The sequence below is a fragment of the Bubalus kerabau genome, chromosome 14 (assembly GCF_029407905.1).
Source record: "Bubalus kerabau isolate K-KA32 ecotype Philippines breed swamp buffalo chromosome 14, PCC_UOA_SB_1v2, whole genome shotgun sequence".
In the NCBI taxonomy this organism is placed as follows: Eukaryota; Metazoa; Chordata; class Mammalia; order Artiodactyla; family Bovidae; genus Bubalus; species Bubalus kerabau.
The window spans coordinates 61,440,929-61,468,849 of record NC_073637.1 but is presented as its reverse complement, the minus strand read 5'-3'; the positions used below and the strand labels follow the sequence as shown (position 1 = coordinate 61,468,849).

At 37.4% G+C, this 27,921-nt stretch overlaps 1 protein-coding gene across 1 annotated transcript in view; it reads left to right on the top strand.

Moving 5' to 3' along the window:
* The window catches only part of ZFPM2 (zinc finger protein, FOG family member 2), a 444,681-nt gene that overhangs the window by 32,505 nt on the left and 384,255 nt on the right, over positions 1-27,921 (top strand). Inside the window, exon 3 of the mRNA XM_055546469.1 lies at positions 3,045-3,146. Coding sequence (XP_055402444.1) covers positions 3,045-3,146 — 102 coding nt within the window. The remainder of the gene's footprint in view (positions 1-3,044; positions 3,147-27,921) is intronic.

Genomic DNA, 27,921 nt, shown 5'->3' with positions numbered 1-27,921 from the left:
GCTTCATTTGCTATTATTTTCTCCCATTCTGAAGGCTGCCTTTTCACCTTGCTAATAGTTTCCTTTGTTGTGCAGAAGCTTTTAAGTTTAATTAGGTCCCATTTGTTTATTTTTGCTTTTATTTCCAATATTCTGGGAGGTGGGTCATAGAGGATCCTGCTGTGATGTATATCGGAGAGTGTTTTGCCCATGTTCTCCTCTAGGAGTTTTATAGTTTCTGGTCTTACGTTGAGATCTTTAATCCATTTTGAGTTTATTTTTGTGTATAGTGTTAGAAAGTGTTCTAGTTTCATTCTTCTGCAAGTGGTTGACCAGTTTTCCCAGCACCACTTGTTAAAGAGATTGTCTTTAATCCATTGTATATTCTTGCCTCCTTTGTCAAAGATAAGGTGTCCATATGTGCATGGATTTATCTCTGGGCTTTCTATTTTGTTCCATTGATCTATATTTCTGTCTTTGTGCCAGTACCATACTGTCTTGATAACTGTAGCTTTGTTGTAGAGCCTGAAGTCAGGTAGGTTGATTCCTCCAGTTCCATTCTTCTTTCTCAAGATAGCTTTGGCTATTCGAGGTTTTTTGTATTTCCATACAAATTGGGAAATTATTTGTTCTAGCTCTGTGAAGAATACTGTTGGTAGCTTGATAGGGATTGCATTGAATCTATAGATTGCTTTGGGTAGTATACTCATTTTCACTATATTGATTCTTCCAATCCATGAACATGGTATATTTCTCCATCTATTAATGCAGGACTGATTTCCTTTACGACTGACTGGTTTGATCTCCTTAAAGTCCAAGGGACTCTCAAGAATCTTCTCCAACACCACAGTTCAAAAGCATCAATTCTTCAGCGCTCAGCTTTCCCTAAACTGGGTCAGACATCCCTGGTGGCACTCCAGAAGATTTGGTAGTACAGGATATTGTTTTAAGTAACATTGACTTAGTTGGTAACAAAGTTTTCGGGTTTCTTAAATTCTTCCAGTATACTAAAAGGCCATGGAGCCTCCTCGTGTGTAGAGGCTGAGAACCAGTCCTATTTGTGTCTGAGAAGTGAGAGCTGGTCTCTAACCCTGATCTCCCAATTGGCTGGTGCATCTGTGTTCTATGTGACCTACAGAAAAAAGGAGCACAGAAGGTTCAAATTGTTACCTTACTATTGAGCCTTTGTACATACATTTCTTATGGCTCGTGGACCATGTCTTGCACCTCACTATTTATGAACTTGCTCTCTATAATGAGTCTTATATTCCTTTCAAAAAGGTATTTTTCCATATATATCCTACCATGCCTACCATAGTTTCTTAAACCTGGTAGATGCTCAGTAAACATTTTCTGGAGAGATTTCATTTTGATAATCTAGAAAAGAAAAGATGACTCACTTTTCAAAGAGCCTTCAATTCCAGGCATGGAGTTTGGTGGTATGCTGCTGCTGCTAAGTCGCTTCAGTTGTGTCCGACTCTGTGCGACCCCATAGATGGCAGCCCACCAGGCTCCCCCGTCCCTGGGATTCTCCAGGCAAGAACACTGGAGTGGGTTGCCATTTCCTTCTCCAATGAATGAAAGTGAAAAGTCAAAGTGAAGTCGCTCATTCGTGTCTGACTCCTAGCGACCCCATGGACTGCAGCCCACCAGGCTCCTCCGTCCATAGGATTTTCCAGGCAAGAGTACTGGAGTGGGGTGCCATTGCCTTCTCCTTGGTGGGATGGGTATGTGTTTTATTCTTTGTTACCCACCAGAGGCAGCCCTCCTCTATCAGGGAAATTAAGTTCAGCAGAGCTGTCACTGGATTTCTGCATTGTATTTCTTTACTTTTTTTGACTTTTTAAAATGATTTATTTTTGTGAAGCTATATATAGAAGTGAATGTAAAATTTATGGAGTTTAAACTTCAAAACTCACATTAACATCACACTACTGTCATTGTAATAATAATTGTTTCCTGAAAATTTTGTATTTTCTAGGTTACTGTGAAAGATTTTTAAAATTCAATGTATAATTTATAACAATATAAATATTTAAGTACTATTAATATTAGAGATTTAACAATTGTGTGAAAAACAGTTATTGAATGCTTCAAAGGGCAAGCAATTTGACTTTAAAAATTTAGCATTATTAGATTCAAGGTTTCCTTTCCCTGTTTTTAATTCATATTCTTCATTTTTGTCATCACATCACATTTTCTTGTTATTCTGTTTTCTGACTTCTGTTATCCTTACAAATAGGAATATTTGTATTATTGTTTGCACTGTATTAAAGTCAGTTGTTTTTGTTTAAAGCAGCAGTACTTTGTTACATTATCATTTAAAATGAAGACACTTAAAAAATCAGACTTTTTGCTTTTAAAATGTGGTTACGTTAGTAGGTTTCTCATTCTTTGCCGTAAGTATACTTTTGCTCAAAGTATATTACATCATTTTTCTTATTTATGTGAAATGAAGACATGATTTTGAAACTAGCTGTACTTACTCAAGAACAAATATAGGTTTATAGCTTCCTACATTGTGAAGACTTGTGTGACTGGCTCATCTTATATGATAATCATTCAGTTATGACCTTTTTATACCCATTTTAAAAATAAATACAAACACATTTTAGTAGGCTTAATGATGGAGAAAAAGAAAATCTTCAAAATAACTCACTTTCAACCCAAACACAAATATGTCTTCCCTGCTGCATCTTGCCTTTATAGAAATGTAATTTGGAAATAAGCAAGTTAGTTTTCTGTATTGAAAACAGTATAAAGAATACATACAGATTTTAATTTTCTTCTTGAATAATACTAATAATTCCAAATGAAAAATTTTATGGAAATGTTTTTAGTATTTATAGCAGTTTATTTATTTATGACTAATGTTGATTTTATTTATTATAAACCCATAATAGTTATCAAAATGATTAATCATAGACCTGTGTTCAGTATAATGACCATGTTTGTAACAATTATATAATTAGACATATGTTAAGGACATCCCTGTAGGAGGATTTGAATGTCAAATAGAGGGCTTTAATCACGTCTCCTTCTCTTCGTATGTTGGTGTTTTCCAGGTGATGATGAAGGAGTCCAAGAGACAGCAGAATCAGATGGGGACACGCAGTCAGAGAAACCAGGGCAACCTGCAGTTGAGACAGACGACTGGGATGGACCAGGTAGGACAAAAATGTAAAATTGACCATCTGTTGCTACTATCCACTTTTTTTTCCCCTTGAATTTAAATTAAATAATAAAACTCTTACACTCTCATCTCTGATTTTAAAAAATATGTGTGTATGTTTGTACATAGAAGTCTGAATAAATAACATCATTTAAAGAAGATTTTATCTTTGGTAAACTGTAAAAACCAGTGTTACCTCTACTTGAAATTTTCATCTTTGTTTTCTTTTATATTAATATAAGACTTTAGTCAATTCTACTTGCATTTTCTTTGAACAGAGATCTTTATGCCATATCCATCTTTAAACTGGGCATACCTTTAAAGCTTAGACAATAACAGTACTCCAAAGAAATTCATTTAGTTTAGTCATGTTGCAAGTCATGGATTCAGTCACTGTATGTGTTTAGAAGTTTAGAAAATATTAACAGATACTCCCCTATAATTCAAGATTTTGGTAACATTTTCGCTTTTACAAATGAAAAATAAATTCAGTTTTAAAGACCTTGATATTTAATCATTTCAAGAAAAAGAAAAACTAACTTAAAATACTCTAAAACACCAACATCATTTTATAAAAATATATTCAGTTATAAGAACCCTGTGGATAAAAAACCTTTATGCCAACTTTATTTGGCGCCAACTAATTTGAAGTTTATGGTATATGTATAAATGGAGACTATTACGTCATAGGGCTTAAGGATATAGACGAGTTTTGAAATAGTTTTAGCCATGATTTCCAAAGCAGTAACATTTTTCATTAAGAAAGATTCCTATATTTCAGTCACATTTTCACCCTTGCATGACTTGGCAAATTGCTGTCTGTTGTGCATCAAGAAGAGAGGAACTCCAGTGGTAATTTTCTGAAACCAGCAGCTGGAAAATATAATGCAAACAAAAATGAGGATACAGTATATCTGATTATTATGATGTCATTTCTAATGTTATTTATGACATATGCAAATGTGTGTATTCTGTATACTATAGCATAGTGTTACACAAGATTTTGGATCAAAATCTATTATAGTTAAAGTACTATAGTACCAAATTTTAAGCGTTTGAAAGAAAATGTGGACATCTGGCATTTTCACCTTATCGCATAGTACCTCTGTCTCAATATAGGTAAGAAATCCCCTGATTAAAAAAAAATAAAAAATGTTGGAAAAAAGTTTTTGTCCTTGGAGATTACATTTAACTTTAAAAAGGTGGGCAACTTGATGTTGTATGGTTGTTCATTCATGGAATTAGGTGTGTATTGGCTACTTAGAACACTTTTTACATTTTGATTAGATGGCCTTTCTGATATGCCTACCCGCAAAGGGTACATTCTGGATTCTCTCAAAGGGGCAAACTTGGAGGTGGCTGGTTTTCCTCCTCGCTCAAGTCTGGGGCCCACAGTGTTCCCAGTGACTTGGAAGTATGTAAGCAAATTTCAGAAGGGTAGTGAATTATTAATCACATACTGAACACCCAGTGCTACCTTTTTCAGGAATATTTTCCAGAAATAAAGTCATAGGTAAAAAAGGAGGGGAGCAAGGGTAAAGCATGATAAGATTTTTCACATCTGAGTTATTTAATATACTTAATGTATCTGGTTTTATTCAGTTGATATCAGTGAAAATGTGTATACTCTTTCTGTGGCATATTTGAATATGCAAACACTTTAAAGGAAAAATGTGTACCTCCAAGTAGGTATACCTAGAGGAAATCCATCCTTTGTATGTTGTAAAATCAGTAACACATTTTTCCCTATAGGTGTTTTGAAAAATAAAGGGGAGTTTATTATTTTGACATCCTCTGATTAATGAAGTTGATTCATAACAAAAGATTACCTGTTGGACATGTATCTTTTAAGGTATAACATTCCTCCAATCAGAAGAAAGTATACAGGATGTTTCTGGACTTTTCCTTTTGCATGAATAGTGATTACATCAGTCATGCTCACGCTCAGTTGTTCAGTCATGTCTGACTCTGCAACCCCTTGGACTGTAGGCCGCCAGCCTCCTCTGTCCATGAGATTTTCCAGGCAAGAATACTAGAGTGGGTTGCCATTTCCTCTTCCAGGGGATCTTCCCAGCTCATGGATTGAATCGTCTTCTGCATCTCCTGCAAAGCAGGTGGATTCTTTTTACTGCTGTGCTTTGGGGAAGCCTAATTACATCAGTATTTTTACCCAAATTTTTGTTGTTCAGAAAAATTATTGGTATTTCACTACTGTATTAAGGAGAGGAAGTTTTCGAGGTTTCCATACATGTTAGAAAATGAGCTCTGGATTCTAAAGGTTTAGGTTCAAATTCTGGATTTGCTGCTCACTTGCTGAATAATTTTTGGCAAATTGCTTAATCTCTCTGTGCCATTATTCTGGTTTGTTAAAATGTGAAAAGTGATATTAATGCCTCTTAAGGCTTTTGTGAGAATTAAACCAGATCATGCACATAAAGTGCTAATGATCATTATTCTGGCTTTGAAATTGTTGAGACTTGAAGCAGAACCTTTAAAAATTCTTTTTGGCATTTTTTTGAAAGTGCAGTAGTACATCTGATACAACAAGGGTAAGCTTTTGTAATGCTAAGCATATAGTTTTGAATTTAGCCATAAATTGTCAGTTAAGACAGGATCTAAGGACAAGGAAATTATCTAAAGAATTTGAGGCACAGGGCTGACATCATTTAAGATGGATCAGGATTTACCTTATTTTTAAAGTTTGATTGAAGACAACCCCACAACTTTTCTTGATGGCTTAATTCCATAATGAATCACCTTCTATCTAAAGTGTTCTATTTGTATCAAATACAGATTCCCCAGTGCAAGTTTTCCATATTTGTTGTTCATCTAAAAGGTACATTTTGTAATTGCTTGTACCTCTGCTAACTCCTAAAGGTGGAACCTTCCCAGGTGGCTCTAGTAGTAAAGAACTCACCAGCCAATGCAAGAAACTTAAGGGATGCTGGTTCGATCCCTGGGTCAGGAAGATCCCTTGGAGGAGGGCATGGCTACCCATTCCGGTATTCTTGCCTGGAGAATCCCATGGCCAGAGGAGCCTGGTGGGCTACTGTCTATAGGTTTGCAAAGAGTTAGACACAAATGAAGTGACTTAGCATGCACGCATACAAGCAGTCTTTAGGAAAATTATCTTCCATTTGTAAAGATTTCTAATGGTGAAATTCTTTAATGTTTAAATACTTGTGACTCTTATTTGAATAATCTTCAATTTCTTATGTGTCTTTCATATTTGTGTGGAGTGCTAGACTCATACTAAGCTAATAAACTTGCTGCTGCTGCTAAGTCACTTCAGTCGTGTCCGACTCTGTGTGACCCCATAGACAGCAGCCCACCAGACTCCCCCGTCCCTGGGATTCTCCAGGCAAGAACACTGGAATGGGTTGGCATTTCCTTCTCCAATGCATGAAAGTGAAAAGTGAAAGTGAAGTCTCTCAGTCATGTCTGACTCTTAGCGACCCCATGGACTGCAGCCTACCAGGCTCCTCCGCCCATGGGATTTTCCAGGCAAGAGTACTGGAGTGGGGTGCCATTGCCTTCTCCATAATAAACTTGAGGCCAGTATAAAAGTCATTACCGCATTATTTCAATATTTCACACATCTATGTGCAACCTTCGTTCTTCTTTTTTTCACTCAAGAAAATTACCTTTATACTCCCTTGCTTGGAATCTAGTTCAAATGATACTTGTTATCCACTGTTCTTCCTTTTCATCTGCATTTGCCTATACCTCACGTCAGAGGGTAAAGAATCTGCCTGCAATTCAGGAAACCCGGATTTGATTCCTGGGTTGGGAAGATCTCTTGGAGGAAGAAATGGCTACCCACTCCAGTGTTCTTGCCTAGAATTCCATGGGCAGAGGAGCCTGGTGGACTCCTGTCCATGGGGTCACAAAGAGTCGGACACTTACTTTTCATACCTTTCATATCATTTCAGTGTTCTTTTTAAGTAAATGTCTTTTCTTTTATCACCCTCACAAGTAATTCAGTCTGCCAGTACCCATACATTTAACTACTTAATAAACAAACATTTTACACTAAAAAACTGTGAAAGGTGCTAGAGAGAAGTCCAAACATGTAATATTATGCTGTCAACAAGTTCTTGATTTTATTGAGGTATAGTTGATTTACAATGTTGTGTTAATTTCTACTGTGCAGCAAAATGGTTCCATTAAACATTCCTTTTCATATTCTTTTCCATTCTGATTTATCACAGAATATTGAATATGGTTCCCTGTGCTATACAGTAGGACCTTGTTTATCCACTCTATGTATAATAGTTTGCATCTGCTAACCTCTAACCTCCCCCTTGGCAACCATAAGTTTAGAGTCTGTTTTGTAAATGAGTTCAGTTGTATCATATTTTAGACTCCACATGTAAGTGACATCATATAAGTGACTTCCACATCAGACTTCACTTAGTATGATAATCTCTAGTTCCGTCCATGTTGCTGCAGATAGCATTATATCATTCTTTTTCATGGCTGAGTAATACTCCCTTCTATGTATGTGCCACATCTTCTTTATCTGTCCCTCTGTTGATGGACATTTAGGTTGTTTCACGTCTTGGCTATTGCAAATGAATAGTGCTGCTGTGAACTTAGGAGTCCATGTATCTTTTTGAATTATAGTTTTGTCCAGATTTTTGCCCAGAAATGAGATTTCTGGATCATATGAAAACTCTATTTTTAGTTTTTTAAGGAACCCCCATGCTGTTTTCCATGGTGGCTGCACCAACTTACATTCCCAACAGCAGTGTAGGAGGGTTTTCTTTTCTCCACACCCTCTCCAGCATTTGTTATTTGTAGACTTTTAAATGATGGCCATTCTGACCAGTGTTCACACTCTCTTTTTTGATGCCATTTCTCTCCTTTAATATTCTTTAATTATCCATGTATTACAGTTAGAATAGGATGCAGTAATTAAGCATGTCAACCTAGAAAGCAGATAATGATCTTGGTTACAGGAGAAAATGCACAAATTTTAGAGCCAGACAGATCTGTATATGAGTATACATGCTGACACTTACGGTCTTGTGAACTTGGGAGTATTGAACTGCCAGAACATGATCTTAGTTTTTTGATGTTTAGTTTTAAGCCAGCTTTTCCACTCTCCTCTTTCATGCTGATCAAGAGACTCTTCAGTTCCTCTTCACTTTCTGCCAGTAGAGAGGTGGATTTGCATGTGTGGAATTGTTGATATTTCTCCTGGCAGTCTTGATGCCAGCTTGTGATTCATCCAGCCTGGCATTTCTCATGATACATCGGGTTAGTTACTAACTTGCCAAGGGTTCAGTTTCCTTATTTATAAAGTGGGGCTAATTGTAATTACTACATCATTAATAAGACTTTCTATGCAAAACATGGAGATCAAAGCTTCATAAGTGCTCAATAGATAGCAGTTAATATTACTTTTAGTATCATTTTGAAAATTGTGCCTTAGATGCCTTTATAATGCCTCACAGATGATAAGCTCACATTTGTATAGTGAGTTAACATTGCCATAGTTTGCTATTAGAAATCATCATAGGGTTATATTAACTATGTTCTAAGTCAACTGGATTTAAAACATAATTCAGTAAAAGAAATTTTAATGTAAGTAAATTTTCAAGAATAAATGTTTAGCATAAAATCAGTTATGTGTACTTGTTGCATCTGGACTAAAAATTGGTCAAGACATCTATAAATATCACCTCTTTTCAGTTGCTTGTCAGTGTTGTGGGTGCATGCAGAGGCTCAAGCTAGTTGTGGTCTATGCCTGAAATTAAACTGTGAAGATGGAGAATTTTGTGCAAAGTGGAATGGCAGCCAGGAGACTACTGTGAGGAAGCACATACTAATGATACAGAGGTTTTTTTCTCCCCCCCCCCCCCCTTTACTAGTCCAAAGAAGGGCTTGGAGATTACAGTTCTGATTTAGTTTCCTTTTTGATTGGGAAAATGTGGTAGATATAAGATCTGGGAAATGCCATTTGAAGTAAATTAACAGAAACCTATGAAACATAGTTAACCATAGATATAGTCTGACAGTAAAAAGAATATTGTGAGAAGTGGAGGAAATCGTAGAATGACTGTGTATTACTCTGACAGTGAATTGGTATTATCTCTGCTATCAGATAATGCAGTTATCATTAATTTTCACATTTGCATTTCAATCTTTGGAAGGAAATGACTCTTGCCGGATGAAGATAAGAGCTCTGTACCACTATAATGAACCATCATTTTATCCCAACTCTTTGTGTCCATATGAAAATGAGGCAGGGAGGAGTGTGTGTGTGGTGGGGGGGAGGGGGCCAGAAAAACATTATAGCAAAGTGTCAAAAATTGCTACAGACTTTTGAGCCCCTTCTGAAACAAGAGGCGGTCAAAATAAATCTTCTACAGTGTAGTTAAGTGGATATCGGATTAAAGATGAAAGCCTTACTCTTTGTAGAATGGAATGTCACATAAACACAGTGAAAAAGTTTTCTTTATCTTATTCCTTTACTCCAGTTTTCACTCTGATATAGAATTAGAACACACATAAACCTAACCAAAAAAAAAAAAAGAAAAAGGTAGATTGAAGGCAAAGGACTTATGATTATTGTTTGGAACGAGATGTCTTTGAGTAATAAGGAACTGTATAAAATATACCAGTTCATCATTATGATTCTTTATTCAGATGTACAAGAATGAGAATCAAAGATATTTAAATAATGGCTTGTTTTAGAATATGCAAATACCTGATTTATTTGCACAACATTAATTGAGAAATTCAAGTTAAAGGATAATAAACTGAGATTAATTTTTTTTTGGACCTTTTCTTTCCAGTGACTTTTTCCTCAAACACACTCCTGGAAAATAAAATACAATGTCAAGTTTTATAAATATAGCATGATCCCAGAAAAATATATGACAACACGTACTTTCCTATCCCAGACCCTACTCTCATGGCAGAATTCATTAATTATTCTTTTACATTCGAAGCTTCCTTCATTAAACTAAAATTTCCACCCTTTCTGTGAAACTTACTGATTGAGACTGTTGTGGGTTAAGTCAGGTCCCCTCGTAATTCACATGCTGAAGTCTTAAATTCCTAACTGTCCAGAGTGTGGTGTTATTTGGAAATAGGGTCATTAAAGACGTAATTAGTTAAGACAGGGTTGTACTGGATTAGGGCAGGCCTTAAAGCCAACATGACTGGTATCCCCAACAGAAGGGGAGATTTGGAGAGAGACCACATACACAGGGAGAACATTGTGAAAATGAAGGCAGAGATTGAGATGATGCTCCTACAAGCCAAAGAAGGCTGAAGATTGACAACATATCACCAGAAGCTAGGTAAGGTATGGAACAGATTCTCTCACAAAGCCCCCAAAGGAATCAATCTTGCTGAACTTTGATCTTGGATTTGTAGACTCCAGAATTGTGAGACAATACATTCCTGTTATTTAAACTACACGATTTATGGTACTTTGTTATAGCACCTCTAGTAAACCAATACAGAGACCAGAAGCTAGAAAGAATCATGTGGGCAGTCACTTATATGCCTGCCAACTATATATATGTTACTGTAATTTTTAACTGATTTTAAATATTGTCTAAACCACCTAAATATATTTGCAAAATATGACATTGTTTCTATGGCAACCATATTGAAACCTTCAAAAGACTGGGTAAAGAGAAATAACTAAAACATTTAGGTGTGGACAAAATAACTTAAAGAAGTAGGGAGAAAATCATAAAAATATTGTACGAATCTATCTTAGATGGCTTTGCAAGTGCTTTTATATCCTCACTGTACTCTAATGAAACAAACTAGAAATTGTAGATGAAGCATTTGGATGACATTTATGAAACTGGAGGACCAATCCGTGGACTCATAGGCCCAATACAGTGAAGGTCTAGGCCTTACATCAAATGTTTATTAAAAGTGCTTTTGTATATTGTAATATACTGTATATTATAATACTTCGATTATTTTGTATATATACTATTATAGAAGTATACTTCTATAATACTTCTAATATACTTCTATAAGTAATATAATACTTCTATTATTATTTAAAAATCATTCCGTGGTTTGGCTGTTTTGATTAACTACTCACCTCAATTTTGTCCAATAATAGAATTTCTACTGTGTTTCTTCCTCGTGAGTCATAATTTGCTTTAGAATTCTTCTCAACATGCACTCTAGGAAGACACTTGTCAATAGAGTATGAGAAAAAACCTTTGATATGCCTTTTATAAAGAATCTGCCCGCAATGCGGGAGACCTGGGTTCAATCCCTAGGGTGGAAAAATCCCCTGGAGGAGGGTGTGGCAACCCACTCCAGTATTCTTGCCTGGAGAGTTCCATGGACAGAGGAGCCTGGAGATCTATAGTCCATAGGTCACAAAAAATCGAACACGACTGAACAACTAAGCACAGGACATCTCTTTGATAACTCTTTTTATTGAAACATATGCATTAGAGGTTTATTTTGGCACAAGAATTTTTGGAAAATTGTTTTCCTTGAATCAACATTGTGTCTGGAAAGATACCTAAAAATATGACTGACTCTTAAATCTAAAAGTTTGAAAGAAAACCTAAACTGTGTAATTATTTGCTTCTCTTTTGTCTGGTTCAGAAAGGGACTTAATAAAGCTCTTAAGGGTAAGTAAGACCAACACAGAGATGAACACTAGAAGTAGAAGTAGTTTAAAAAGATGGAAAATAAAAGCAAGTACATAGAAACATGCACACTTGCGATTAATGGGCCACAAATTGAAACTAGATTACTATTCAGTTCAGTTCAGTCACTCAGTCATGTATGACTCTTTGCAACCCCATGGACTGCAGCACACCAGGCCTCCCTGTCCATCACCAACTCCCGGAGTTTAATCAAACTCATGTCCAGTGAGTCAGTGATGCCATCCAGCCATCTCATCCTCTGTCATCCCCTTCTCCTCATGCCTCCAATGGTTCCCAGCATCAAGGTCTTTTCAAATGTTCTTCGCATCAGGTGGCCAAAGTATTGGAGTTTCAGCTTCAGCATCAGTCCTTCCAATGAACACCCAGGACTGATCTCCTTTAGTATGCACTGCTTGGATCTCCTTGCAGTCCAAGGGACTCTCAAGAGTCTTCCCCAACACCACAGTCCAAAAGTATCAATTCTTCGGACCTCAGCTTTCTTTATAGTCCAATTCCCACATCCATACATTGCTACTGGAAAAACCATAGCTTTGACTAGATGGACTTTTGTAGACAAAGTAATGTCTCTGCTTTTTAATATGCTGTCTAAATTGGTCATAGCTTTTCTTCCAAGGAAGAATAAATTTTAATTTCATGGCGGCAGTCACCACCTGCAGTAATTTTGGAGCCCAACAAAAGAGAATCTGTCACTGTTTCCATTGTTTCCCCATCTATTTGCCATGAAGTAATGGGACTGGATGCCATGATCTTAGTTTTTTGAATGTTGAGTTTCAAGCCAACTTTTTCACTCTCCTCTTTCACTTTCATCAAGAGGCCTTTCAATTCCTCTTCACTTTCTACCATAAGGGTGGTGTCATCTGCATATCTGAGGTTATTGATATTTCTCCCAGCAATCTTGATTCCAGCTTGTGCTTCATCCAGTCCAGCGTTTCTCATGATGTACTGTGCATATAAGTTGAATAAGCATAGTGACAATATACAGCCTTGACGTACTCCTTTTCCTATTTGGAACCAGTCTGTTGTTCCATGTCCAGTTCTAACTGTTGCTTCCTGATCTGCATACAGACTTCTCAAGAGGCAAGTCAGTGGCTCTGGTATGGTCTGGTATTCCCATATCTTTAAAAATTGCCCACAGTTTGTTGTGACCCACACAGTCAAAGGCATTGGCATAGTCAATGAAGCAGAAATAGATGTTTTTCTGGAACTCTCTTCCTTTTTCAATGATCCAACGGATGTTGACAGTTTGATCTGTGGTTCCTCTTTTCTAAATCCAGCTTACTATAAGATTATATAAAAGGGTAATATTGATTCAGTTCAGTTCAGTTCACTTGCGCAGTCATGTCCGACTCTTTGCAACCCCATGAATTGCAGCACGCCAGGCCTCCCTGTCCATCACCAACTCCTGGAGTTCACTCAGACTCATGTCCATCGAGTCAGTGATGCCATCCAGCCATCTCATCCTCTGTTGTCCCCTTCTCCTCTTTCCGCCAATCCCTCCCAGCATCAGAGTCTTTTCCAATGAGTCAATTCTTCGCATGAGGTGGCCAAAGTACTGGAGTTTCAGCTTTAGCATCCTTCCTTCCAAAGAACTCCCAGGGCTGATCTCCTTCAGAATGGACTGGTTGGATCTCCTTGCAGTCCAAGGGACTCTCAAGAGTCTTCTCCAACACCACAGTTCAAAAGCATCAATTCTTCAGCGCTCAGCTTTCTTCACAGTCCAACTCTCACATCCATACATGACCACAGGAAAAACCATAGCCTTGACTAGACAGACCTTTGTTGGCAAAGTAATGTCTCTGCTTTTTAATGTGCTATCCAGTTTGGTCATAACTTTCCTTCCAAGGAGTAAGCGTCTTTTAATTTCATGGCTGCCATCACCATCTGCAGTGATTTGGGAGCTCAAAAAAATAAAGTCTGACATTGTTTCCACTGTTTCCCCATCTATTTCCCATGAAGTGATGGGACCAGATGCCATGATCTTCGTTTTCTGAATGTTGAACTTTAAGCCAACTCTTTCACTCTTCTCTTTCACTTTCATCAAGAGGCTTTTTGTTCCTCTTCACTTTCTGCCATAAGGGTGGTGTTAACTGCATATCTGAGGTTATTGATATTACTCCCGGCAATCTTTTTCCAGCTTGTGCTTCTTCCAGCCCAGCGATTCTCGTGATGTACTCTGCATATAAGTTAAATAAGCAGGGTGACAATATACAGCCTTGACGTACTCCTTTTCCTATTTGGAACCAGTCTTTGTTCCATGTCCAGTTCTAATTGTTGCCTCCTGACCTGCATACAGGTTTCTCAAGAGGCAGGTCAGGTGTTCTGGTAATCCCAGCTTTTTCAGAATTTTCCACAGTTTATTGTGATCCATACAGTCAAAGATTTGGCATAGTCAATAAAACAGAAATAGGTGTTTTTCTGGAACTCTCTTGCTTCTTTGATGATCCAGCAGATGTTGGCAATTTGATCTCTGGTTCCTCTGCCTTTTCTAAAACCAGCTTGAACATTTGGAAGTTCACGGTTTGTGTATTGTTGAAGCCTGGCTTGGAGAATTTTGAGCATTACTTTACTAGCATGTGAGATGAGTGCAATTGTGCGGCAGTTTGAGCATTCTTTGGCATTGCCTTTCTTTGGGATCGGAATGAAAACTGACCTTTTCCAGTCCTGTGGCCACTGCTGAGTTTGCCAAATTTGCTGGCATTTTGAGTGTGGCACTTTCACAGCATCATCTTTCAAGATTTGAAATAGCTCAACTGGAAGTCCATCACCTCCACTAGCTTTGTTCGTATTGATGCTTTCTAAGGCCCACTTGACTTCACATTCCAGGATGTCTGGCTCCAGGTGAGTGATCACACCATCGTGATTATCTGGGTCGTGAAGATCTTTTTTGTACAATTCTTCTGTGTATTCTTGCCAGCTCTTCTTAATATCTTCTGCTTCTGTTAGGTCCATACCATTTCTGTCTTTTATCGAGCCCATCTTTGCATGAAATGTTCCCTTGGCATTTCTAATTTTGTTGAAGAGACCTCTAGTCTTTCCCATTCTGTTGCTTTCCTCTATTTCTTTGCATTGATCACTGAGGAAGGCTTTCTCATCTCTCCTTGCTATCCTTTGGATTTCTGCATTCAGATGCTTATATCTTTCCTTTTCTCCTTTGCTTTTCACTTCTCTTCACAGCTATTTGTAAGGCCTCCCCAGACATCCATTTTGCCTTTTTGCATTTCTTTTCCATGGGGATGGTCTTGATCCCTGTCTCCTGTACAGTGTCACGAACCTTTGTCCATAGTTCATCAGGCACTCTATCTATCAGATCTAGTCCCTTAAATCTATTTCTCACTTCCACTGGATAATCATAAGGCATTTGAATTAGGTCATATCTGAATGGTCTAGTGGTTTTCCCTATTTTCTTCATTTTAAGTCTGAATTTGGCAATAAGGAGTTCATGATCTGAGCCACAGTCAGCTCCCAGTCTTGTTTTTGCTGACTGTATAGAGCTTCTCCATCTTTGGCTGCAAAGAATATAATCAATCTGATTTCGGTGTTGACCATCTGGTGATGTCCATGCGTAGAGTCTTCTCTTGTGTTTTTGGAAGAGGGTGTTTGCCAGTGCATTCTTTTGGCAAAACTCTATTAGCCTTTGCCCTGCTTCATTCTATATTCCAAGGCCAAATTTGCCTGTTACTCCAGTTGTTTCTTGATTTCCTGCTTTTCCAGTCCCCTATAATGAAAAGGACAAATATGGTCCACTGGAGAAGGGAATGGCAAACCATTTCAGTACTCTTGCCTTGAGAACCCCATGAACAGTATGAAAAGGTAAAATGATGGGATTCTGAAAGAGGAACTCCCCAGGTCAGTAGGTGCCCAATATGCTACTGGAGATCAGTGGACAAATAACTCCAGAAAGAATGAACAGATGGAGCCAAAGCAAAAACAATACCCAGTTGTGGATGTGAGTGGTGATAGAAGCAAGGTCCAATGCTGTAAAGAGCAATATTGCATAGGAACCTGGAATGTCAGGTCCCTGAATCAAGGCAAATTGGAAGTGGTCAAACAGGAAATGGCAAGAGTGAACGTTGACATTGTAGGAATCAGTGATCTAAAATGGACTGGAATGGGTGAATTTAACTCTGATGACCATTATATCTACTACTGCAGGCAGGAATCCCTTAGAAGAAATGGAGTAGCCATCATGGTCAACAAAAGAGTTTGAAATGCAGTACTTGGATGCAATCTCAAAATCAACAGGATGATCTCTGTTCGTTTCCAAGGCAAACTATTCAATATCACAGTAATCCAAGTCTATGCCCCAACCAGTAACACTGAAGAAGCTGAAGTTAAATGATTCTATGAAGGCCTACAAGACCTTTTAGAACTAACACCCAAATATTGATTAACACAACTAAAATACATTTCTTATAATTGGTAGTTGAATTTACATCCTTGAATAAAATCAGGTTCAATATTGTAGGCAACAGTGCTACATAGACATTACTGGAGTCTTCCAGTGAATCATATCAGTAAGAATATACAGGCCAGGCCACTTTTCCACTTGTTGTGAGTTTATTGTATCAAGTGGTTCAGCAATTTTTACCTCCATCTATTGTAAAATTTCCCATCAACTTTTCACCTAATGATTACTGCCAGGATCCTGTATATCATTATGGCTTGTGAAATGGTGCCTTTCACATATTTATCATTCCTTTTGTTTTATTGCTGGTGGTGGTTTTGTCGCTAAGTCATGTCTGACTCTTGTGACCCCATGGACTGTAGCCTGCCAGACTCCTCTGTCCATGGGATTTCCCACGCAAGAATATTGGAATGGGATGCCATTTCCTTCTCCAGGGTCTGCATTATTAACTGACATTGTTACCTTCTGAAAATTTTTCCCTCACCTACTATTCAGTTACCCCTAAATACTATTCATAAAGGAAAGCGTTTAATTCTTTCCCATTACATATCAATTTTCAGAATAGTAAAGAATGGTATAAGGCTGGTAAAATAAGCTGTAAGTACTATTGTTGGATTTAAATTCAAGATCTGTGTGAAGACATGTGATACATATAAGCCACATACTGAGAATTATATTAAAAATAAACTACTTGGACTACAATATGAAGAAAAGAAAGGAGGAGGACAGTGGAAATAGAAATACAGCAGTAGTCTTATCAAGAGGTGATCATCAGCTTTACATAGTATATTTTGCTCATTTCTTTAAATTTTATTATTTCAACTTTTATCTCCTAAGAACTGGGAGTTTATGTGTGGATTTCTTTCGAGTTTTATCATTTTAATGTAACTGGTATGCTAAATTTAATAATAATATATAAAAATTTACTGTTGTGTTAGAGGTATTGCTTTCCCCTTTTTTCTAATAATAGATCTTAATGTGTTACTGTTATTCTTGTTTAAGCCTCAGGAATACACTTGGACCTTGGGGATTGTTACATCTTTGTTTTCATAATAAACTCCTACACTGTTTCTGAGATTGATTCTTGGAGCAAGCAACTTACTCACTCATAAATATAATTTGCATATGCCTGCCAGATCATGTACTTCTTCCCCTGCACCTTAGCAGACCCACATTGAATTAATTAATTTAATTAGTTCAAACACTTATTGGAGAATAACTGTGTGCCAGACTCAAAGGATAAAACAATGGCTTGGGTTTAGACTACCTTCAAAAAGCTCAAAGTACAAAGAAGACAGACAAATGATGAGATAATTGAAATCCATTTCTATGGATTCAGTTGTAGAGGCATGACCAGTGTGCAGCGGTGGCAAAGGGAGAGGAAGGTCATCCACTGCAGAGTAGGAGGGGTGGTGGGAGAGTGGCTGAGCGATCAGCTTTCAGAGACGGAGTAGGGAAACATTGCTGATGTTGTTGGTGAGACTTAAAGCTGATGAGATAAAACAAGCAATAGGAATCTCTTCAGTGATCCCAGGGACAGAGTGACAAATACACACTGGACATGCTTAAGTTGTTAATGATTGATAGGACATGTTTAGTTGTTTGCAAAATTATATATATATATATATATATTATATATTAAGTATAGTAAACGTGCTGCCATTTTGCCTGTATAGAAGCTTCCATGTTCCTGTTAAGCCTGCCCTACTGTACCACTGTTGCCTAGAAGCCACTGTCCTTCCCTCACTCTTGGGCTTTCTGAAAGATAATGGAAACTAAAGTATCCTCAAGTCATGCATGGGAATCTATACTGAAGAATAGTACCATCTATATAGTACCATCTTTAACTGTTGAATAACAGCAGTTAAAGAACTTGGTAAAAGGTCAGCTGCAAAAAAAATGAAGAAATCTTATTGTTATTTTAGCTATTTACTGGAAATTGAGCAGCAAAGCAAGGTATGTAGCAGCCCAACTGGTCTTGCCTGTTGCTTGGAAGTGGGGCTGACTCTTGGAGGTTCTTGGAGAATTTGGGGGTGGAATAAGAAAGCAAGTCTCAATATGGAAGGTCTAAGCTTTTTGCTAACAGCAGTTCTACTTGGTAGACTTCCCTGTAGGCTATATTTTAAGAGTCCTTAAATGAAAATTTCTAAGTGCTGCATAGAAAAAAATTATTGAATACATTATCACATACAAGAGAGTAATGAAAATAACATTTGATGCTAAGCATAGTTTATATTAGGGTAAATATATGAGAATCAAATATCTTGAGTTTTCATGACAGAATCTCTTGATGTTAACAAGAAGTATATTCTTTTTAACTGACACACAGAGTAAAAACAGTCATAAGCCTTCCTGATTGAATGGAGTTTTAACAAATTCTTTGGTTTTTTTTCAGCTAATTTTTTCATATGAATTAATCAGCATTGTTTCATTTTTGAGCATTGTATTAATGTAAAATAAAATGAAGAATACACAGTTATATCAAGGATGCAAACATGACATTTTTTACAGAATTAAGTAAACTATAAACCAGATGAGGAATATGAAATGGCTGAGGATGTGAGACTGGCAGCATTCATTTTAGTGTGTGTTTTAAGTAAACAATGAATTATTTAAGTTTATAATGAGGGCATGGCAACCCACTCCACTGTTTTTGCCTGGAGAATCCCATGGACAGAGGAAGCTGACAGGCTACAGTCCACAATGTTGCAGAGTCAGACACGACTGAAGCGACTTAGCACACAAGGTATTTAAAATTTTATTTTTTATATAAAAGCAATGCAAGCTCACCAAAAGAAGAGAAAAACGAGTGGAAGTCATTTTCAGCCATAAGAGTGTTTGTTATTTCCCTCTACCTATTTTTCTTTAAATTAGACGCTTTCTGAGAATTTAATAAAAGGGGGACATTGGATATAAATAGCAATTGCTGTAATACGATTAATGCAATAGTGGTTAAACAGGGTGATAAATGATATAACATTTTAAAATATTATGCCTGCAATTTCTAATCCTATAGCTGGAAATAATGACTTCTGAAAACCATTCTGTTGTAAAAGAAGTCAGTTGAGTAGCCTTTCTTAATTATACAAATATAAGAGCCAGGATATTTCAGACTGGGTGTGGGAGCCCTTTGTCTCCTTGGGTTGCATGCTTCCTGTCTTGTCATCTCACAGTTCTGTGAGAGGGCAGGGAGATGGAGGGCTGATTTACACGTGCAGCCTGTGGAGCTCTCTGTGTGGCAACCAACCACACTCTCTCACTTCTTCCCCGCATTGTGGTTTGCATTAGTCTACTCAGGCTGCCATAACAGAATATCATTGACTCAGTGGCTTCAATGACAAAAGCTTATTTCCTCATAATTCTGGAGACTGGAAGTCCAAGATCGAGGTGCCCACAAAGTTCATTTCTGGTGAGACTTCTCTTCCTCGCTTCGTGACCTTTTCACTGTGTTCACACACAGCTTTTTCTCCGTGTGTACGCACTCCTGATGTCTCTTCCTATTCTTATGTGAATACCAATCCTGTTGGTTTAGGGCCCTACACACTTACGACCTCATCTAACACGCTAGTAAAGTAATGCTCAAAATTCTCCAAGCCAGGCTTCAACAATACATGAACTGTGAACTTCCACATGTTCAAAATGGTTTCAGAAAAGGCAAAGGAACCAGAGATTAAATTGCCAACATCTGCTGGATCATTGAAAAAGCAAGAGAGTTCCATAAAAACATCTATTTCTGTTTAATTGACTATGCCAAAGCCTTTGACTGTGTGGATCACAATAAACTGTGGAAAATTCTGAAAGAGATGAGAATACTAGACCATCTGACCTGCCTCTTGAGAAATCTGTATGCAAGTCAGGAAGCAACAGTTAGAACTGGACATGGAAAAACAGACTGGTTCCAAATAGGAAAAGGAGTACATCAAGGCTGTATATCGTCACCCTGCTTATTTAACTTCTATGCAGAGTACATCATGAGAAATGCTGGGCTGGAGGAAGCACAAGTGGGAATCAAGATTGCTGGGAGAAATATCAATAACCTCAGATATGCAGATGATACCACCCTTATGGTAGAAAGTGAAGAAGAGCTAAAGATCCTCTTAGTGAAAGTGAAAGAGGAGAGTAAAAAAGTTGGCTTAAAGCTCAACATTCAGAAAACTAAGATCATGGCATCCAGCCCCATCACTTCATGGGAAATAGATGGGGAAACAGTGGAAACAGTGAGAGACTTTATTTTGGGGGGCTCCAAAATCACTGCAGATGGTGACTGCAGCCATGAAATTAAAAGACGATTACTCCTTAGAAGGGAAATTATGACCAACCTAGACAGCATATTCAAAAGCAGAGACATTACTTTGCCAACAAAGGTCCGTCTTGTCAAGGCTATGGTTTTTCCAGTAGTCATGTATGGATGTGAGAGTTGGACTGTGAAGACAGCTGAGCACCAAAGAATTGATGTTTTTGAACTGTGGTGTTGGAGAAGACCCTTGAGAGTCCCTTGGACTACAAAGAGATCCAACCAGTCCATCCTAAAGGAGATCGGTCCTGGGTGTTCATTGGAAGGACTGATGTTGAAGCTGAAACTCCAATATTTTGGCCACCTGATGCGAAGAGCTGACTCATTTGAAAAGGCCCTGATGCTGGGAACAATTGAAGGCAGGAGGAGAAGGGGACAACAGAGGATGAGATGGTTGGATGGCATCACCGACTCACTGGACATGAGTTTGATTAAACTCCGGGATTTGGTGATGGACAGGGAGGCCTGGCATGCTGTGGTCCATGGAGTCGCAGAGTCGGACATAACTGAGTGGCTGAACTGAACTTAATCTTAATTACTTCCTTAAGTGTCCTGACTCCAAATACAGTGACATGGGTAGATAGGGCTTCAACCCATGATTCTTGAAAGAGAGACAGTTTGGGTCATGAATAGTGAATAATAGGTTCGATTGGACGGGTTTTACCAAAGTCTGCTGTCAGAGAAAGGACATCTTGGAAAATGGACGATTTATAAAGAGCAAGTAAAGCCAGGACTCAACGATAGAGCTTGAGGTTTTAAGAGAGAATGCTATTTTTAAGAGAGAGTGCTATTTTCCCCCACCCTTTCTTCCTAAATATGGAACTCTTTGTGAGACCAGCTTACATGTCCTGGGATCCTGCTCTGGAGAAGGATGGATGATCTGAGATGTGATGTGAATTCAGTGAACTGAACCCTGAAGTCTAAGGCAGAATACTATGGTGGACTGTACAAGACTTGAGTCCACTTGGGTGTTTCTTTAGTGAAGGGGGGAGTCCACCATCCTGTGTGGTACCCGTGTGCAGTAGTGACCCCGAGGAATAGAAAGCAAAGCAGGGGCTCCTGCTGATCCCTTGGAATTCAGAGGTATGGTTGGCTCTTGGGTAGTTCCTGGAGATTTTGCAGGGAATGAAGAAAAAGATCTCAAGAAGGAGAGGCTTAACTTCATGTTAATTGAGATTTTACCCCAAGCTGAAGAATGAGGACATATAAGTCATGGAAGACCATAAAGGAAGTCCAGGGAAAATGCACCTATCTCTGCTCTGGGAGGCCAGTCAAGGCCTCTTTACTTGTAAGCATGGATGCATTTACAGATGGAGGGAGAGATGAGGGGAAGGACATTCCAACGGTCCAGGCTGAGGGAGCATACCACACCTGCATCACTAGAGACCGTACACTGTGGTTGGCAGTGAGGTAGGGACTCACATTGGACACCTAGGCAACAGCCTCTTGCAAGAGTTTGGATCAGAATGCAGTAGAGATTTGGGTCATAAATGTTGCCAGCATCATTATTTGTGTAACTTCAAAGTAGGTTTAAAGAGGCAAAGAAAGAAGAAGGGATTTCTCCCACCCCCAAATCCCAAGCACAGGAAGACAGTGATCTGGAAGTGGCACTGGGAGCAGGTTGGAAGCCGTCTCAGCTCTGAACCATTGTCTCTCTCTCTCTCTCACACATACACACACTCACACGCACACACACTCTCTCTCTCTCATTTTTTATTGAGCAATGTGAAAGCAGAAGTTTTCTTATGAACCTTTACCCTTATTCTGCAAGGAGAAAAAATACTTTATTCATTGTGAAAAAATATTTTAACTTTTTTCAGTTATTAACTTTAATCTTTACATTTTATATTAAAGTTGAAAATAAATATGAGATTTTAAAAGGCACTCAGCCACATATAATGCACCTTTTTCCCCCAGTTTTGATATATTGATATGTATTATAGAAAAAATTATTTGATTTTCAAGAATAAGTAGATAGTTTTGAAAAGGCCAAATTATTCATTCATTAAAAATCATAATTACAATTATGTGGCAAAATTAATTTTCTATAAAATAGGTTTTTCTGTCTGGAAAATGGAAGTGAATTATTTTACAAACTCATGTAACTTAAGGCTACTTTTCATGCTCATAACTCATAATTAATATATGGTAGAATAATTTAGCACATTTTAAAATTAAAGAAGAGTTTTTTAGTTAACTCAGCTTTCTGAATTTTACTCAGTTTTTAACTTTTAAATGTAAACATAATAAAATGAAAAATAGTTATTAGATATTATAATAAAGTAAAATGAAGATAGCATTAATGTAACTATTTCAAAAATGCAGGAAACATTTCAATCATTATTTTAAAATACATAAAATTAATACTACTTCTGGTTCTCTTTGGGCCTTATTAAATATTATTACTGTTAATAGATCTGTGTAATTCAAGACATTTCATCCGTTGGACTCAGAAAGTCATTTTCAGATATCCAAAAGACATACTAATAAAAGTGCTGTTGAAGTAAAATCACTAAATCAGAAAAGTTAAAGCCTTTATTTTTCAAAGTGTTATTCTCTTGAAATGTTAAAAATGAAACCCATCTAGAATTAATGTTGAGGTCATAAAACTCTGTTGGGCAGTATTGTCTTCCTCCATGAACTTTTCAACTTTCCTCTTTCCAGTCATGTCTCTAGTACCCAGTATTTATTAAGAGTTTACTAGGTGCTGGTCACTGCTTTAGGCATGGGGAGTGTAATAGCAAATTCTCATTGTTTTCTCTCATAACCACTCTAGGAATACTTTTTCCCTCTTGACAAAATAGAAAGCCAAGGCACAGAAATTAACTTGCCTACGATTACAAAGCAAATAATCATGAGATTGAAATGAAACACCTTGACTCCAGAGATGGTGCCCATCATCACTGGCTTTTCTCTACCTTTCGTACAATGAGCCCTTCTAAACTGTGCCACTGTTATTTGTGACCACATTTTGACATCCTTTCACCTGACTGGGGTTCTTTTGCCTTCCCTAAAATACAAGCAAGGAGAATATATTTTATCTTTCATTAAAACCTTTTAATAAGTTTAATCTATCCTTTGATAATTTTTGTGAACCCAAGACTTTCTTTCTAGTCACCACATTTTGGTTACTATGTTTAATTTATCATTTGTTTGGCTTTGTCCTGGAGAACAACATACACTTAACAGCTACCATTCATTAAGCACCTTGGCTCCAGTCACTGTATCTCATTTTACAGTTGAGGAAATTAAGGCTTAAACATTTTAGTTGGAGGCATACCTTGGAAATATTTTGGATTCTTTTCCAGACCACTTCAGTGAAGCAAATATCACCATAAAAGAAGTCACACAATTTTTTTGGTTTCCTAGTGCATGGAGAAGTTTTGTTTACACTATAATGTGGTATATTCAGTGTGCAAAGCATCATGTCCAAAAAACAATGTACATACTTTATTTAATTTTTTAAAAATTATTATTGGAGTATAGTTGCTTTACAATGTTGTGTTAGTTTCTGCTGTACAGCAGAACAAATCAGTTATAAGTATACATATATCCCGTCTATTTTTTAGATTTCCACATTGTAAAGACTTTAATTTAAAAATACTTTATTGCTAAAACAATTCAAGCCATCATCTGAGCCTTCAGTGAGTCGTAGTAGCATCAAAGATCACTGGTCACAGAGGACCATAACAAATACAGCAATAATGAAAAAGTTTGATATATCGCAAGAATTACCGAAATGTGACCCAGAGACCTGAAGTGGGCAAATGCTGTTGGAAAAGTGTTGCTGATTGACTTGCTGAACACAAGGTTGTCACAAACCTTCAATCTATAAAAAACAGTATCTGAAAAGCACATAAGGCAAACTGCGATAAAACGAGGCATGTCGTCCCAGCCCGGATTTCCATTGAGAGTGGTGATCAGCAATGCTGGTAATATTCCTTTGTAGGACATTTCCTTTTTTTTGTCCCTGTGTAAATTGATGTCTTTGGGTACTTCTTTTAATCCTCACAGCAAGTGTGACAGGTTATCCCTATTTTATATGTAAAGATGTTAAGTCTTAGAGGAGTTAGGTCCCACATTGCAAGTATGTGATGAGTGGCTTACCTAATCTCAGATCAATGGTGAGGTCAAACTTGTAAGGGTAGTGAAGTAATAGAAGATACAATCTGAGACGAATATACTTTTAGATTCTGCTCTTCCACTTAACAGCCGAGTAAATTTTGTCAAATTATGTCACCTTTCTCATCTGTTAAATGGGAGTTTTATGTACAGCCCACTCTCATTATCTGCAGGTTCCAGATCCTTGAATTGAATCAACCATGGATGGAAAATACTCAGAGAAAAGTTCCAGAAGTTTCCAAGAAGCCAAACTTGAATTTACTATGGCAGCAACTATTTACATAGCATTTTCCTTATGTTTACAGCTATTTATATGACATTTACATTGTATTCAGTATTATAAGTAATCTAGAGATGATTTAAAGTATATGGAAGGATGTATCGCTTCCACGCAAATGCTACACCATTTTATATAAGGGCCTTGATCATCTGAAGATTTTGTTTTTCCTGCTGGGAGGTCCTAGAATCAGTCCCCTGTGGATACCAAGGGATGACTGTACCTGCGTCATAGGATTTTATGAGCTTTGCATTAGTGAAGTGCCGAGAAGAGGGTCTGGTCCAGAGTAAGTACTGTGTAAGTGATGTAAGCACAACTTCATCCTCATCATCATCTTCATCATCCTTATTTTATAGTCGGGTTTTTTTCTTCCTGTCTTAAATCTTGCTTCAGCTTTGTTTCTTCTCCATTAGATTTATTCAGGTTTCGCATGGCCAGAGTAGTAAGTCCCTTTGTGTCTGTTTATTTAGAAAATGAAATTGTTTCATAGGATTCAACATCCTTGATCAGAGTAAAACTTCCAGTTGAATAGGAATTGAGTATTTTAGATTAAAAAATAATAATAATTTAGACATTTGTTGCTTATGCTCAGTCTCATTCCACAAAGGATTTGGGGTGACTTATGGAAAACATGCAGTATAAAATGATAGTATAAATTATAAAACTAGGGGAAAGAAAACTGGACAGGAAGATGGTAGAAGCGAGCTAAACCAGAGTCCAAGATAGTTGCTTAAAAGCCCCACCTCTCTTGGGCTCTCTCCCCTGAACTCTTGATTCTGGTGTTCTGAGGGCTCACAGTACCTTCTATTTCTCTTTCCTTTTCTCCTTTTCCTCTTCAGACTTAACCTGCATACCTCCTCAGATAAACATACTGAAGAGTTCTCGTGAGACCTTTATTCTCAATTGCTTTTGTATCTTTCTTTTTACCCAGAACTGTTCATTTCACTTTCTGAAGAAGAAACAGGAAAGGGCAGAATGTTACTGACTCCTTCTTGCAAGGTGTTCAAATTACCACAACATTGACAGTTTTTCATTTTGTATGCTTTTCCAAAAATTCCTATTTAGAAAATCAAATATATGCTTATCATTATTTTACTAAAAAGTCCACTGAATAAATGAATTCCATAGGATTAGAAAAAGTTTGCTGTGAATGGTGGATGACACTGTTGTTCAATAGGGTGCTCTTAAAAACAGACCAAATGCTTTTTGCAGTTTTCAATTTGTAAGAAAATGATTTCATTAGAGGGGAAGAGAGAGGGGAAAAACCATAAGTGGGAATGTTGGAGAATGCAGGCTCCTCAGGAGACCTGCAGAGAAGGCAGACTAAGTGTCCAGATGCAGATTAGGCCTCAGAACATGAGGGTGTAAAAGGGATTTAATGGTGGGGTGGATTATAGAAATCCATGTAACAATGTTAAATAATTATAGTTCCAACCGAGATCAAAGCAGTGCTGATTGAACGCCCTCAAGCTGTTAACACGAAGTATCGTGAAGGGAAAAAACCCCTGCCTCAGAGATTGGTCAGCCTGGGCAAACAATGTCTGTGATCTATAGAAGTTCCAACTCTATTGAAGGCACCCGTTGTCGGGGAGGAAAAATGGAGGAAGCCTGTGAGGGAATTTCTTCCTTTGGATCTCGATATTGAAACTGACTTTTACAGCTGTTTGTAATTGGGTTGAAATTGCTAAAAAAAAATATGTATATGATTAACCCTTTCATTTGGAGGCTGGAGAAAAGACTCAGGCGTATTACAGATGTCAATTCTATAATTCACTTACCATTCTTGATTTTTCTCTTTGAGGAAAATGTCACTTTTTGCTCCATATACCAGGATTGATATTGACTGTAGATGGGGTTACCAGAAAAAAGATTCTTTGTGGAAGACACATTTATCTACAGAGGAGCAAATATGTCTTGACTATCAAGGGGGGAAAAATGAGACAACATTCATTTGTGGGTATTTTTTATTTTGTTATGTCTCCAAGACATTATAAAATGTAGAATTATGAAACAATTGAAATTAGTTATCAAAAGGGACAACCAATTAAATTAACTGCAATCACAAGTTATTAGACTAATTTCATGTAGAACTATATATATATTAACATCTATTTATTTATTATATGATAAAGGAAAGAGAGAAGCATAGTTTTTACACCATATCAGATCAGATCAGATCAGTTGCTCAGTCGCGTCCGACTCTTTGGGACCCCATGAACTGCAGCACTCCAGGCCTCCCTGTCCATCACCAACTCCCGGAGTTCACTGAGACTCACGTCCATCGAGTCAGTGATGCCATCCAGCCATCTCATCCTCTTTCGTCCCCTTCTCCTCCTGCCCCCAATCCCTCCCAGCATCAGAGTCTTTTCCAATGAGTCAACTCTTTGCATGAGGTGGCCAAAGTATTGGAGTTTCAGCTTTAGCATCATTCCTTCCAAAGTCTTTTTCTACTTAAAAAAAATGAAATTATTATTTTAAGTCACTAAAAACACAAAGCCAGCAAGTGTTAAAACTAGATTTATGGAAATTACATTTCTGTATTTTATATTTCTCTTTAAAATATATAGCTGACATATATGGTTGACTTGTACAGTTGCTACATAGCTGACATAAAAAGTTGAATTATATAGTTGAAGAGCCAGCTCTTTGCAAATGGTTTTCATGGTACTGTGGATATTGTGACTGGAATTTAACTTGGATTAAAACAGAGATTTCAGTAAGGCACATGACATTTCTAATACATTTTAAGATTTGGAATGTTTGGAACAGAGTTATCTACCGCATTTTACACTTTGAAAGGCTTTTTGTTAGGAGATGAAATATTGATCCAGATATTTGATAATAAATATTTATACATCAGTTAACAAGTTGGTAATGACTTTTTGAGAAAAAATTGGTTTTGGGTAGACAAAATCTGAATGTTCTTAGTAGAATAATTTAATACAATTTTTGCTCAGTCAAGTACCTTTGGCTCAATGTTTGGGTAAGGATGTTTCAAGAATGAAG